At 40.1% G+C, this 15,154-nt stretch overlaps 1 protein-coding gene across 2 annotated transcripts; it reads left to right on the top strand.

Moving 5' to 3' along the window:
• The first annotated feature begins 273 nt into the window (after positions 1-273).
• On the top strand, positions 274-14,450 carry atxn7l2a (ataxin 7-like 2a). Of its 2 annotated transcripts, none has more exons than XM_056248549.1 (10): positions 274-419; positions 1,191-1,259; positions 2,243-2,567; positions 3,426-3,664; positions 6,446-6,528; positions 7,509-7,720; positions 7,897-8,071; positions 8,875-8,996; positions 9,870-10,710; positions 14,118-14,450. In XM_056248549.1, exons 1-10 carry the CDS (start codon positions 290-292, stop codon positions 14,133-14,135), a joined length of 2,214 nt encoding a protein of 737 aa, XP_056104524.1. In that variant the 5' UTR covers positions 274-289; the 3' UTR covers positions 14,136-14,450. The 2 variants fall into 2 exon arrangements, with proteins under 2 accessions (XP_056104524.1, XP_056104523.1); XM_056248548.1 differs by having other exon boundaries at positions 298-1,075.
• The last annotated feature ends 704 nt before the right edge of the window (positions 14,451-15,154 follow it).

Here is a 15,154-nt window from a genome sequence, read left to right as displayed (position 1 = left end):
GGTTAATCATCACGATTCTTATAAAAATATATAAATAATTTCGTATTTTATTAAGAATGTGAAATATTTCTACTCAGTTTAATGTCAAATGGGTTTGAATCTTTGTACAGTAAAAATAGCAAAAATACATCAAAACACAAATAAAACAAGCAATAATGCAAAGAAAATTTATAAATAAAAACCAGATAAAAGAAAATTCTACATTTCACAGAACAAGTGCGCGCACACGCAGGTTCCCTCTGCGCCCGCGGGAGCGCGCAATGTGACGTCAGCGCCTTGCCGCGCAGTGATGATGGCGGTGCGTGAACGCGCATTTAAAGTAATGGCTGCTCTGGAACGGCGGGTGCCTTGTCTCGATGATTTCGTGGGCCAAAGCTGGAGCGTCTGGACGGAAAGAGCCAACCTGACAGCATCGGAGGGTGAGTGAGCACTTCGTTGCCGGTATTTATCCATCAACCACAAAAAAGTCTCACGGATGTGCTTTATTTTTCGTGGAAAAGGCACGGCATCCCATACCATGTTACCCAAACAAAGAACCTGCCGGGTCCTAGTGCCGGCCGGGTTACGCGCTTGCGCTCTCTCTCTGACCAGTGTCGTCATAATAGAACGTGTTCCGTGTTCGTTTTGTCTGGAACTTCAAATGTAACAAACGCAATCAGTTTGAAACCACGAATCTCGTTTTGTCAACGGGCACATTATCAAATCAGTTAATAGTGCAGGCTTCATTTGCAGGTAGTTTTTATTTTGGCCCCACCCACAGAAGAGCTTGTGCTTCATAGATGACCAGTTCATGGCACAGATTGCATTTCACATTGAAAATCTTGGGGAATAAAACCTAAACTATTGGCTTGATCCCATATTATTACTCCCATTAAGCACCATAGTATGCGTAATTCAATACATGTCCCTTTTTCTCACAGTTGACTCCATATAGTGCATTCAAGACTGTAACCATCTATTCTGGACCAAATATAGTCCACCTTAGAAGAACCCATCATAGATCTGAATATTGGAGGGGACACGTCCTTCTCAATGTTTACCATGTTTCCGGCCTTTTGGATTGTTGGATTTGAAGGTTGGATGTATAAGAGCCGCATATGTGTTGGTAAAGCATTGATGGATAATGCTTCAATAAAGGTCATGTTTTTTATGTACTCTCTCTCTACACTTCCTCCAATCACTTTTCATAGGGTCCGATGGAGATGAGTACAGCAAGAATGGCAAAAAAACGATGGATACCATGACGCTGAGGAAAGAGGGTAGGCGTTATATACTTTACTTTGATTTAATCAGGAGACAGCGATATTATCATTAAATGACCCCATTTAGTGATGGACTGATATATAAGCTGAATAATTGGCCGGTATTTGGCTGTTTTGAGATTATCAACATTAACAAATAATGTGGTGGTTCTTCCTCTCAGGTCCAACATCTATAAACAGCCTTATAAATGTATAATAAACATGTTCTTTTGTGAAATTCAAGTAAGTGTCATATTTTTTCATTCAATAGCCTATCAATAGTTTAAATTCAACAGCTATTATTACAATGTTAGAAGATGAACTCAGGTAAATTACCCAGTTTAAACAGTGCAATTTACCTAAATTCAACCTATCAGCATTATATAATCCATCAACCACCCGTCTCTTTACATTTTGGCACAAACCATTGAAATTCCCACATTGACTGACCTGTAAACCCATTCTAACATACTGTAATTTCATCCTAGTAGTAAAAACCCCTTATAATTAACATTTTTCTAATAAAGACCATTGGAGTTTTTCAATTATGACTAAGAAAGTAGTGGTCAACCTAAATATATTTGTTTTCTTTAAAACAATACCAATGTGGTAGCTATGTCAATATGCACATTATTTGTCAGGTGAGACTAAAAATTGCTGGATTTATTTTTTGGTCAACAATTAAGAAAATTACTGACAGCCTAGTTGATGAATATATATTTATTCTGGTTTCAGTTTTAAGTGAGTTTTAACTTAATTGTGCAAGCAGACATTGCTTTTGACTAATGCTGATAACCTTAAGATGATCAAATTTAGTTTATTTTGAACAAATAGCTTAAACACAATTTCATAATATTGGACGGTCAGTAGTATGAGCTGCCTAGCATGTTTAGTTAACTTGAGTCCTTCTCTCTGGAAAAATGTGTGCATTTAGAAACATTTTCTGTAGTATGAGCTTTCGATCATAGCTAATTTGTCCCTATTGTTTTGTGCTTCTGCAGATATGTCCATCTTCGGTCATTATCCTGGGCACGATGACTTCTTCCTGGTGGTGTGTAGCCACTGCAGTCAGGTGGTGAAGCCTCAGGCATTCGAAAAGCATTGCGAGAGGAGACATGGCCCTCTGGGTAAGCTCTATGCACACCTCCGCTCCACCCCACCTCCACCTCAGCAGCAAAGACCTCGCCACGGACACACCCCTCCCTCCCACGGAACCTCATCCTGGAGTGGCAGGAACCAGAATGTCGGTCCCCCGCGGGCGTCTCCACAATCTCCCTCTACTCCGCCTCAATTTAGACACTCAAAACCTCCGAAAGATGGAGTTTGGTAAGATTAACCAATCTGATCTTGTTATTTTATGTTTTTGGGATAGGTCACCCAAAAATGAAAAGTGTCATAATTTGTCGTTCCAAACCTGTAATACTTTTGTTCATCTTCGGAACACAAAATGAAGATATTTTTATTGAAATCTCATCATGTCTGTCTATCTTTTGAAAGTCTATTGACCCAAAACTCTGATGTTCAAAACGCTTATAAATAGATTGTAAAAAAAAAAACCGTTGAATCCAAGTTTTCTGAAGTGACACGATCACTTTATACGATGAACAGTTTTAATTTAGGCTTATATTCACATATTAACATTGATCAGCGAACATAAACAAAAGCTCAACCATGCTTTCTTGACGCGCAAGAAAAAACCTCATTGGTTCTTGCGGAAGCTCAAATGTGCTGGAGTGACACGTGAGAATGAACCTCATTGGTTCTTGCTCTTCAAGTGAGCATGCTTGAGCTTCCGTTTACCAAATTTGAATGCAATATGTACGTTCGCTGAACAATTTTTATATGTGAATAAAAGCCTAAATTAAATCTGTTCATCATATAAAGCGAGTCTCTTCAGTTGGATTAAACATGCTAGATTCATATGGATTTATTTCACGTTCTCGTTTTGATGCGTCAGAGTTTTGTGTGAATAGACTTCTATTGATGGAACAGAAATCGTTGTGTTCTAAAGTTGAATGAAAGACTTATGGATTTGGAAAAACATGTGAGTAAGTGATGACCGAATTTTCATTTTTGGGTCAATATCTCTTTAAAAGAGTGTCTGAAGTGTAAGAATTTGATCATTTGTGGTTATTAGCAACATAGACAACCTGTATAATTCATAAATGACTATCTTTTCCCCAGGCACTCACCTTCAAACTCGAGTCATTCAGAATCAGCTGTTTTTAAGCAGCCGCCTCCCATCGAATCCACGCGGAGCTCCCCTCCTCCTACTCTCAGAGACCCCCCATGGCCACATGGAGGCCCATCGCCCAATCGGCCTTCCTCAACTGAGAGGCCTCAATCCCAGAGAGGCGAGGCTGCCTCGATCCCTGTCGCCTCCGGACACCTCCGTGGGCCGAGGACGTACAAGATGGCTCTCAGTAAGTCCTGACTGGAATTAGACTGATATATTGTAGAAGACCTTTTGTAGCTCCGCCCCTTTTCAGCGCTGTGCTCGTTGTTCTGTCTTCCGGTCTATATTTCCACAGTATGAAGGTAAGATCTTACGGATTTGTGAATGAACATCTTATTTTAAAATCTTCTCAGTCGACTGACATTTATGGCATCCGCTTCGAACATTAAAAATCTCATGATAACTTTCGTTAACTTTACAATAAGTAAATCCACTTATAAATATTAGAAATATACAGAGCTACCGCAAAAAAGGAAGTTCAAACACTAAAGGTGGCTACGCACTTGCTTCTCTTTGCATTTAATAATCATCACTTGGCTTTGTTTGCATCCAAATTTTCACGGTTTTTCCATGTGAATCCTGCTGACTACTTTGGGTGTACAAAGGATGCATGTCTAATTATTAATGTATATGTATAATTAGCCCCCAAAGTCATGTAATTAGGCAGTACCTAGAGTAAATCTAAGCATAAAACCAGGGTTTAGCCACAGAAAGGTCCTTGAGGTCCTATACATATAAGTTAGGTAAATACAAACTCGCATGAACATCAACACTGTACACCGTGTTATGAATTTAACAAAAACTAGTCCAAAATGGAGAAGTACTGACAAACTAAGTACAGCCTTTCTGCTTCCATAGGAATTAAGAGAGTGAGTAGCAGTCAGGCACTTCTAATCAAATGCCTTCGATTAACTGATCATCAGCACGTGTGATCAACTCTATGAAAGCAGGAGTTTTGGCAGTTTTCTGGTCTGGAGCCTTCAGGTGTGTGTTAACACAATGCCAAGGTGGAAAGATGCCAGCAATGATCTTAGAGAAGCAATTGTTGCTGCCATCAATCTAGGAAGGGTTATACAGCCATTTCCAAACTATTTGAAGTCCATCATTCTACAGTGAGGAAGATAATTCACAAGTGGAAAACATTCAAGACAGTTGCCAATCTTCCCATGAGTGGACGTCCCAGCAAATTCACCCCAGGGTCAGACCGTGCAATGCTCCCAGAAATCATAAACCCAAGACAAGAGCTACACCTCAGACTCTACACGCCTCAGTTTACATGTTACAGTGACAATACAATTAGAAAAATACTGGACAAGTAGGCTACAGCTTGTTTGGAAGGGTTGCCAGGAGAAAGCCTCTTCTCTCTGAGAAGAACATGGCAGCACAGCTTAGGTTTGAACAAACCACAAGACTTCTGGAACAATGTCCTTTGGACAGACGAGACCAAAGTGGAGATGTTTGTCCATAATGCACAGCGCCACATTTGAAGAAAATCGAACACAGCATATCAGCACAAACACCTCAAACCCAACGGTCAAGCACTGTGGTGGAGCGGTGATGATTTGGGCTTGTTTTGCAGCCACAGGACCCCATGGGCATCTTGCAGTCTTTGAGTCGAACATGAACTTCTCTGTATACCAAAGTATTCTAGAGTCAAAAATAAGGCCATCTGTCCGACAGCTAAAATTGGGTCACTGATCCCAAGCACACTAGCAAATAGGGAATGGCTGAAAAAGAAAATAATCAAGGTGTTGCACTGGCCTAGTCAAAGTCCAGACTTGAAATGAAATGCTTTGACGGGACCTTAAAGGAACACTCCGACTTTTTGGGACTTTAGCCTATTCACCTTATCCCCCAGAGTTAGATAAGTCCATACATACCTTTTTCATCTCCGTGCGTGCTATAAGTCTGTTTGACGCACCCACCGCTAGCCTAGCTTAGCACAAAGACGGGATGTAAATGGTTGCAGCTAGCATAAATACTGGGAACTATATTCTCTGAAGGCGAAGCACTGCTACTTGGGCGGAGTGATAACCGCAGCACCTGAGACGCGCTCTCTGCTCCTCACCACGGCGCGTCTCAGGTGCTGCGGTTATCACTCCGCCCAAGTAGCAGTGCTTTGCCTTCAGAGAATATAGTTCCCAGTATTTATACGGTTAAAATATGTCTGTGTCTCATGTGACTTTGTTTTTTGTACACTCTTTGACTATACAAATCACAACATGTAAATAGGAAAATGTTTGCGTTATTTTGTCACTTATTTGGATTAGTATGCTAGCTGCAACCATTTACATCCAGTCTTTGTGCTAAGCTAGGCTAGCGGTGGGTGCGTCAAACAGACTTATAGCACGCACGGAGATGAAACGGGTATGTATGGACTTATCTAACTCTGGGGGATAAGGTGAATAGGCTAAAGTCCCAAAAAGTCAGAGTGTTCCTTTAAGAGAGCTGTGCCTGACCAGGACCTGTGCACAAACAAATGCCCCACAAACCTCAATGAACTGAAGCAACGTAAAGGAGAGCGGGCCAAAACTCCTCCACAACAATGTGTGAGAGATAGTCATATAGAAAATGATTACTTTGAGTTATTGCTGCTAAAGCTGGTTCTACAAGCAATTAAATCATAGGGTGTACTTGGTCACACATAACTTCTCATTTTGGCTTTAGTTTTGTTAAATAAATAATGACAGTGTAATGTGATGTTCATCTGAGGTTGTTTTACCTAATTTTAAGACCTGCTAAAGACCAGATTTTATTATGTGAAACCATAGAATTCAAAGTGTTTTACTAAATTATTATATTTATAGTATAATAATAATCATAGTTATTTTATACTAATATATATATATATATATGTATGTATATATATGGCTCTCTTGGCTTCTGAATTTAAGTACCATCCATGCAATATAGACCACCTGGTCATAAAATCATGAATTTGACCAGAACTTTTCAACATTTTCTGCAGAAAAAGAATGTGACCTCGACAAGCACTGTGGTGTGTTGGACCCCGAGAGAAAGAAAGTTTGTACTCGACTTCTGACCTGCAATGTGAGTTGACCATCTAACCATAACCTGTTTTTAGTGTGCAATGTTTCTTCTTCGTAGTGCTCTTTATTCAGGCAGAAGCAGAATGGTTGCTTTTTACTGTCCTGTAGTAGTAATAGTGGAAACGTATCTTGCCATCAGAGTGTTGAAGCCCTTTACTGGACACTGCTTTCGGTGTGTAGACAGACAGGAAGTTCAGCCGACGTGACTAACAGGAAATGGGGAAGGGATTACAGGAAAAGCCTCTTCATTTGTGTAGCACGGCTTCAGGTTTTTGTTAAATCAACAGAAATTGTCTGTGTGTAGACTAGTCAGTGCAGCTAAAATACAAATATAACAATTCATGAACCTCTGTTTTCCTTTCATGTTGTCTTTTACTAAATCATTGTATCATGATAAATATTTCACAGGAACTTGCATAATAATTTTTGAGTGATGAATGACTAAAGTATTTGGGTGATAAAAGATTAACGATTTAATATTCATGAGTTATGAGATGAGAGATTGTGAAGCTATCTACTACAGGAGTAAGAAAAAGCACATTAAACGGCCTAATAAAAAGTGTATTAAAATCATTGAGGGTGAAAACTGAATATTGCAAAGTGATGTTGAATTGATTTATATCAGGCATGTTTACTCGGGTACCCATATTAAGGAACAACGTGTCTTGCTTTACAGCTAAATTGTTTTTCAAAATCTAGGGCATAGTGCTACACGTTATATTAAATGTTTTTTGGCCATACATTTAGAATAACGCATTGTGCAGTCATCAGGGTGAATGCTTCTTCTAAATTATTTATTCAAACTACACAATCCCTTAAAGGCTTTCTAGTGCTTAATATTCCACAAAAGCCCAAACCACAATTCCTGTTGAAAGCGATTGCGCTCTCATCAGTTCAAACCAGTTAGCATATGTTTTATGAATGAAAGTGTGTTGCAGGGTTTCAGTCCAAAAAAAACCATCATCATCATCTTTCCTCCAGATTCATTCCATTCATCAGCGCAGGAAGGTGCAAGGCAGAAGTAAAAACTTTGACCAGCTGGTGGCGGAGCTGAAGATGAGTTCGAAGGCTCGGGATCGTGTATCTCAGGCCCCGGAGAGTTCAGCTGCTCCGACTGTAAGCCCAGAACCTCCCAGAGATGCACCTGCACCGCCTCTCTGCCGGAGACCTCTGACCAACAGCCCTGCATTTAGGTTAGAAACACAGATTTAAATCATATCTCTCTATAATATTATAAATATATAGCTGAACACATAAGCTGTTCTTATGTGAAGGCAATCTGTAAGTGAACTGTTAAAGTACATGTTTCGTGAATAGTTACCTGTAGTTAGCTGGAGTCTTTAAAGACATCTGACTGTTTGTGTGGCAGAACACCGACATTGTCTGAAAGCGTGGAGGAGGATAAACCCCATCTGGAGGATGGCAGCACACGACCACACTCTCCTCTCACCCAGGCCAACATCTCAGGTGATGAGAGCGAAGGAGAAGGGAACGATGACCCCGCAGACTGGCATTCAACTCCGTGGCATCCCAAACCAGCCGCGGTACAAACAAACACTTACACCGTGTCATCTAGGATTATTATAATTATGTAATAGCCAGGCATTAAGAGCTGTAGATGTAGTTAAGGTATGCATCACTATTATAATTATTATAATCACTATTATCATTATTAGGCTTAGAGATTTGTATAAACCCTTAGTAACTGCATAGCAATGCTCGGCGACCAACCACAGAGTATCCTAGTATTGTGACTGTTTTTATGAGCACAAAAATCTAGCGGCTTACTTCAGACATTACAGTACATTGGGTCTCATTTTGCTAAGCATGCATACGCACAAATTTGTGTGTGTGTGTGAAATCTGCGTACAAACAAATCAGGATTCACCAAAAACTTTCATACTAAAATCTATCGTACATTTATGAAAAAATGTGGGAACAACAGAAACCACACAACGCAAAAGTACTTTCTCTGTGTGGCCTTATAATCGTGTCATATGAAAGTTATATTTCGTCTTAAGACTATTATTATAATATATTAATTAATGATTAAATAATGCAATTTAATTTTGTCTTAAATATTTTTCATCATACGCAGCTTTCACTGTATTATAGCTTCAGCTGCGAGGTTTCTCTGAATAATGCAGATGTACAGCTGGCTAATGAAAGGTCTGCATGTTTGAACGGTGTTTGAACTGGTTTTGAGAATTACATGCTTGTCAATGCTCAAGGATTATTAGTGAATTTGACTCATTGTCTGTGGTCTTTAAATACTAACTCTTTATACAGTCTATATATTTGAAAGAAAGATTTTTAAGAGTGTTAATCCTTGACTTTCCCCCCATAGCTTTGTTCATTTGGGAGTCATTCTCTGGGTCACGGTGTCTTCACGTTCGATCGACGATTGCACCATCTACGGTCTGCCATGAGTGTCATGGTGGAGAACCACCTCAGCGCACATCTGTGGAAGTAAGAACCTCCTGACTTATATATGCCCTATCATAACAGTACGATTGTGTCATAGATGCAAACAGTGTGGTCATGTTAACAAACGGCTCAAAAGCAGGTACTGCTGCTGTGGCAATATCCAAAATCTCATAAAACGCATCACAAACATGTCAAAGTAATACTTCACCTTGATATCAAAAGGAAATAATAAGAAATTATATTATGTATTGTGAACAAAGCTTTTTTCTAATTTTGTCAAATTGCATAGTTTTGTACTGCCTTTTTAATGCTGATTTCAATCATTTTATAACAGCAATGAGAATCACGTATTCTTTTTTCAGACCCCAAAAGGATTTTCTGTTTTTTTTAAATGTCCCGCTCGCGCTCATCCATATAATGGTTTCATTCTGTCATGCTTTTGCATCTTTTAAAAAAAGCTTTATGCTGGTCGCTATTCACTTCCATTACATGGACGAGCAGGAGTGGGACATTTTTAAAAACAAATCCTTTTGTGGTCTGAAAAAAAGAGATGGGCATAGATGCATTTAAACTACACCAGGGTGAGTAAATGATAGCTTAATTTTAATTTTAGGGTGAATTATCGCTTTAATTTGAATGAAAATACATAATGTAAATTTTGTTTTTGTCATTTGATTTTTGGGTAAAATGTGAGCGGGACTTCTTGACACAGATTATGTGCTTTGAGCCTGTTCCAAGATCCACAAGCTTCATGGTATTTCTTCAAGGTGGCTCTTAGGTTAATCTCCATTAGTTAAAGCTCTTCAGACCCTAACGAAACCGATTTCTTTCACACGTAGCTGTCTTTACTCTCTGTACTGCGTGCGAAAGTCAATGTTCTTCTGATTTCCCCCCTGATTCCTCTCCTACTCACAGAAAAATACCTCAAGCATCAGATCCTCATTCCCAGAGTCCCCCAGCCAAGCCTGCAGCTGTTCCTGCCTCTCCTTCCTCCATTTCCCAGCATTCCAAACAGAAAGCAGGAAGTCACAACCCGACTTCTCTCAAGACTTCCTTCTACTCTTCCCACGGACCAGGCAAGGAGCCAAACCCACAGAGTTCATCCACCAGCAAGGCTTTCGGTCAATCCGAGAACTCGGGGGGTGGTCAGTCCACAGCCTCCCCTTCTAAACTCGTTCGAACTCCTGCTCAATCGGGCCCCGGTCGGCCCAAGAATCCGGTCGGCCGCCCCAGCAAACATCAGCTGCGTCTCAGGGAAACAGATCGGACGTCCACGACGGACTCCTCTGCACTGCGCAAACGGAAAGCCTCTTTCCAAGAGTCGGACGCCATCAGCCCGGACAAGAATTGCATGTCCCCGAACAAGGGGCGGCCCCTCATCAGCAAAACGCCACCGTCAGCCTCTCACGGACAAACTAACGGCTCGCTTTCGCCGGGAAGCAAGCCGCGTCCCCAGCTCACGCCCTCGGATCCCCACGCGCCCTCATCGTGGGCCTTTAAGAGGACTCACCCCCCGGCCCACCATTCGGCGCCGGACGCTGCCCCGCACAGCCGAGGAGTGGACTCAGGACTGCACGGCAGGGTGGCCAGCTTTGATCACAAGGGTTTGGGGAAGAAGCGCAAGAGCAGCGGCTCGTCTCCGCCCTCCAAACCCCACCGGCTGCCCACCTCCCCTCATTCCGGCTTCTACCCCTGGAAAGAAAGCAAAGGGGCGGGACTCTCCATAGGAGGGGAAAAGAAACTCAGCACACAAAAGGTGAGCAAATGTTTAGTTTCGTTCGTTTTTAATCTCCATTTCCACTGTAACTCTTGAGATGTACAAATCTATTGGTAAATTTCATTAAAACCCTTTTATAAGCATAAGTAGGCCCAGATTTAAAGGGTTCACAAGGGTTCATTCCATTTTAAAAATGAAAATGGTCATTTATTGACCCTCATGTCGTTCCAAACCCATAAGACTTTTGTTCATCTTCGAAACACAAATGAAGAACTTTTAAATGAAATCCCTCCATTGACAGCTATGTAACTACCACTTTGACACTTCAAAAAGTTCATAAAGAGATCGTAAAACAAATCCATATTAATTGAGCGGTTTAGTCCAAATTTTCTGAAGCGACTCGATCGCTTTATATGATGAACAAATTGAGTTTAGGCTTTTATTCACATATTTATCAACACTCATCAGTTATGATAAACGGAAGCTCAAGAATATTCGCTTGACGTGCGAAAACCAATGAGGTTCATTCTCGTGTTACGCAGCACGTTTGAGCTTCAGCAAGAACCAATGAGGTTCATTCTTGTGTTACGCAGCACGTTTGAGCTTCAGCAAGAACCAATGAGGTTCATTCTCGTGTTACGCAGCACGTTTGAGCTTCAGCAAGAACCAATGAGGTTCATTCTCGTGTTGCGCAGCACGTTTGAGCTTCAGCAAGAACCAATGAGGTTCATTCTCGTGTTGCGCAGCACGTTTGAGCTTCAGCAAGGACCAATGAGGTTCATTCTCGTGTTACGCAGCACGTTTGAGCTTCAGCAAGAACCAATGAGGTTCATTCTCGTGTTACGCAGCACGTTTGAGCTTCAGCAAGAACCAATGAGGTTCATTCTCGTGTTACGCAGCACGTTTGAGCTTCAGCAAGAACCAATGAGGTTCATTCTCGTGTTGCGCAGCACGTTTGAGCTTCAGCAAGAACCAATGAGGTTCATTCTCGTGTTACGCAGCACGTTTGAGCTTCAGCAAGAACCAATGAGGTTCATTCTCGTGTTACGCAGCACGTTTGAGCTTCAGCAAGAACCAATGAGGTTCATTCTCATATTACGCAGCACGTTTGAGCTTCAGCAAGAACCAATGAGGTTCATTCTCATATTACGCAGCATGTTTGAGCTTCAGCAAGAACCAATGAGGTTCATTCTCATATTACGCAGCATGTTTGAGCTTCAGCAAGAACCAATGAGGTTCATTCTCATATTACGCAGCATGTTTGAGCTTCAGCAAGAACCAATGAGGTTCATTCTCGTGTTACGCAGCACGTTTGAGCTTCTGCAAGAACCAATGAGGTTCATTCTCATGTTACGCAGCATGTTTGAGCTTCTGCAAGAACCAATGAGGTTCATTCTCGTGTTACGCAGCACGTTTGAGCTTCAGCAAGAACCAATGAGGTTCATTCTCGTGTTACGCAGCACGTTTGAGCTTCTGCAAGAACCAATGAGGTTCATTCTCGTGTTACGCAGCATGTTTGAGCTTCTGCAAGAACCAATGAGGTTCATTCTCATATTACGCAGCACGTTTGAGCTTCAGCAAGAACCAATGAGGTTCATTCTCGTGTTACGCAGCACGTTTGAGCTTCTGAAAGAACCAATGAGGTTTGATCTCAGGCGTCAAGCAGGTTCGGTTGAGCTTCCGTTTAAGTTCGCTGATCAAAGTTTGTGAATAAAAGCTAAAATTCAATTTGTTCATCATATAAAGCGATCGAGTATCTTCAGAAAATTTGGACTAAACTGCTCAATTCATATGGATCAGTTTTATGATCTCTTTATGGATGAATCTCTGTGAACAAACTCTTTAATTTCGTTTTTTTCTTTTCCTTTTTAAGCTTTATATATTGATGTTTTAACTTCAACTTTTATTTATATAGCACATTTAATTGCAACGTTGTTGCCCAAAGTGCTTCAGTTTACGGTAAAAACATGCATCTATGAAAACATTTATCAAGCCTAGCAGAGAACGCATGTTATCTGCAGACTACACACTCTTAGACATACCCCTCACCCAAAAGTATATGAGATCAGTGTAGAGAGAAATAAAACTAACTAAAAATAAGTTATAACTACAATGTACACAACCCTTAACTAAAAGCCAAGTTTTTAACTGAGACTTAAAGATTTCTATTGTTTGAGCTAATCGGATATGAAGGGGAAGACTGTTCCACAACTTGGGAGCCACAACTGAAAAAGCTCTGTCACCCTTTGACTTCTTTTTAGAATAGGGGACCGCCAGCAAGGATTGGTTTGTTGATCTTAATGTCCTGCCTGATGTGTAAGAATCTAAAAGGTCAACAATGAAGTTTGGGGAGATGTTATGCAATGCTTTAAAAACCATTAATAAAATCTTATACTCAATCCTGTACTGAACCGGTAGCCAATGAAGGGAGCATAATACTGGAGTAATGTGTAATCTTAGAAATCAATCTAAGCTGATAAAAAATATTCTTTACAACAGAATTTATCTGTTTATCAAAGCTTAGGGATGAGTCGGTTATTACACCAAGATTTCTCACACTGTCTTTCACCGTCATTTCTAATAGAGCAAGACTACTGGCTATCTTCTCTTTGAATTTTGGTGGACCAAATATTGTAATTTCAGACTTTTTTTCATTAAGTTGAAGAACATTTTTAGACAGCCAAAGTTTAAGCTCATTCAAACAGTCCAACATAGAGTTGAGGGACTGTTCGTTCCCGACTTTATAGGAATTTAATTAAGTTTGAATTTAATCAAACTTGTAGGGTTAGGGCGCAATTCAGTTAATTCCTTTTCCTGTTATTTCATTTCAACATCATGTACAAATTCTAAAGTTTTCCTAATTCCTTATCAATAAAAGTGTTGTAAGTGTTGAAATCTGTAGATTTCTCTTGCAAGAATGCATTGATAAAGTGACATTAAAAATGTTTTTCAAATAAATGCTGTTTTTTTTTATTACTTTTTATTCATCAAAGGAATATTAAAAATGTATTATGGTTTCCATAAAAAACATAAAGCACAACTATATTCAACATTGATAAGAAATGTTTGAGCAGCAAATCAGGATATTAGAATGATTTCTGAAGGATCATGTGACACTGAAGACTGGAGTAATGATGCTGAAAATTCACAGGAGTAAATTGTAAGCGTATTATCCAGTTGTGCCTTGAGTCAATTGTTTTGTGTGATAACGAAATGAAACATGCCAAATTGTGCAGATGTAAATTTTGTACATTTTACAATATTCAAGTATAAAGAGGTTTTTAAATGTGTTTTTACTGTCATTTTAATTTAATGCAGCCTTGGTGAGCAAAAGAGACTTTAAATTTGACAGTCTTACTTTCATATGCAATGTTCCCTTTATGAGGGGCTTGGGTATAATATGGTTTATTATCATATTAATTGTTTTCTATTGCCTTTTTCTGCAGCCAAAATTGCACCACTGAGAGTGCCAGCCTTACAAGCCACTAAAAGAGCGAGCCCTACGAACTCTACCATATAGAACTATGGACGCAGGACTCTGGATGGTTGACTGACTGTTTGAATTGTGTGTGTGTGTGTGTGTGTGTGTGTGCGCGTGCATGTTTAGCTACCATGAATGTCTGTCTGTCTGTGTGTGTGTGTGAATGTATGTGGACGTGTATGAAACAAGATGGGGGAGTGAATTTCTCTGTGAATTCAGAAAATACCTCAGAATCTACTGAATAATGCTGCTACTTAAATGTTGTTTATAAAATGGATTAAAATATTCTTTATACTCAGCACTGTCTGTATTTCACTCAATGTTTTGTTTTAAAAGTAAACTAATTAAATTGTATGTGTGTGAGAGAGAAAGAGGTGCGTGTGTATATATAAATTATATTTATTTATTTTATAAAAAGTATTTTTAACACCACTGAACTAAATGTATTAAGCATGTTTTTTTGAAAGTGAAAGTGAAAAAGTGAAAGTGACACGTGTTGGCCAAGTATGGTAACCCATACTTGGAATTTGACCTCTGCATTTAACCCATCCAAGTAAGTGCACACACATTAGGAGCAGAGTAGTGAGTAGTGAACACACACACTGCAAACGTGGATACACACACCCGGAGCAGCGGGCAGCCTTGAGTGGCGCCCGGGGAGCGATTGGGGGTTAGGTGCCTTGCTCAAGGACACCTCAGTCATATTCCTGCCGGTACTGGAATCGAACCAGCAACCTTTGGGTCACCAGTCCAACTCTGTTACCATTAGGCCATGACTGCCCAATTGCCCATTGTTTTTTTGTGTTTACTTCATTCATGGTCTGTTTTTTTGTTTTGTTTTGTTTTTTTATGGCCCTAAAACTTAATCGTCACGAATGTGCTCTTTTTAAACGTAATCTCCATAAATCTGTTTTAAAAAAAATCCATATCCATGAAATGCTGGAAAAATAATGGAAATCCATTGGTCAGTGGTGTGGATTGTGGAACCCTGTATTTAAGAAC

The sequence above is a fragment of the Rhinichthys klamathensis genome, unplaced genomic scaffold (genome assembly GCF_029890125.1).
Source record: "Rhinichthys klamathensis goyatoka isolate OS25496 unplaced genomic scaffold, OSU_Roscu_1.1 h1tg000056l_1, whole genome shotgun sequence".
Taxonomy (NCBI): domain Eukaryota; kingdom Metazoa; phylum Chordata; class Actinopteri; order Cypriniformes; family Leuciscidae; genus Rhinichthys; species Rhinichthys klamathensis.
This window is presented reverse-complemented; position numbering and strand designations above follow the sequence as displayed.

What these genes read in the sequence shown, in the direction of transcription:
- atxn7l2a (XM_056248549.1), top strand. Translation starts at nt 290, where the DNA reads ATGATGGCGGTGCGTGAACGCGCATTTAAAGTAATGGCTGCTCTGGAA. An exon ending in CCTCCGAAAGATGGAGTTTG is followed by an intron (nt 2,568 to 3,425) that starts GTAAGATTAACC and finishes TCTTTTCCCCAG; the next exon opens with GCACTCACCTTCAAACTCGA. An exon ending in ACCAACAGCCCTGCATTTAG is followed by an intron (nt 7,721 to 7,896) that starts GTTAGAAACACA and finishes TTTGTGTGGCAG; the next exon opens with AACACCGACATTGTCTGAAA.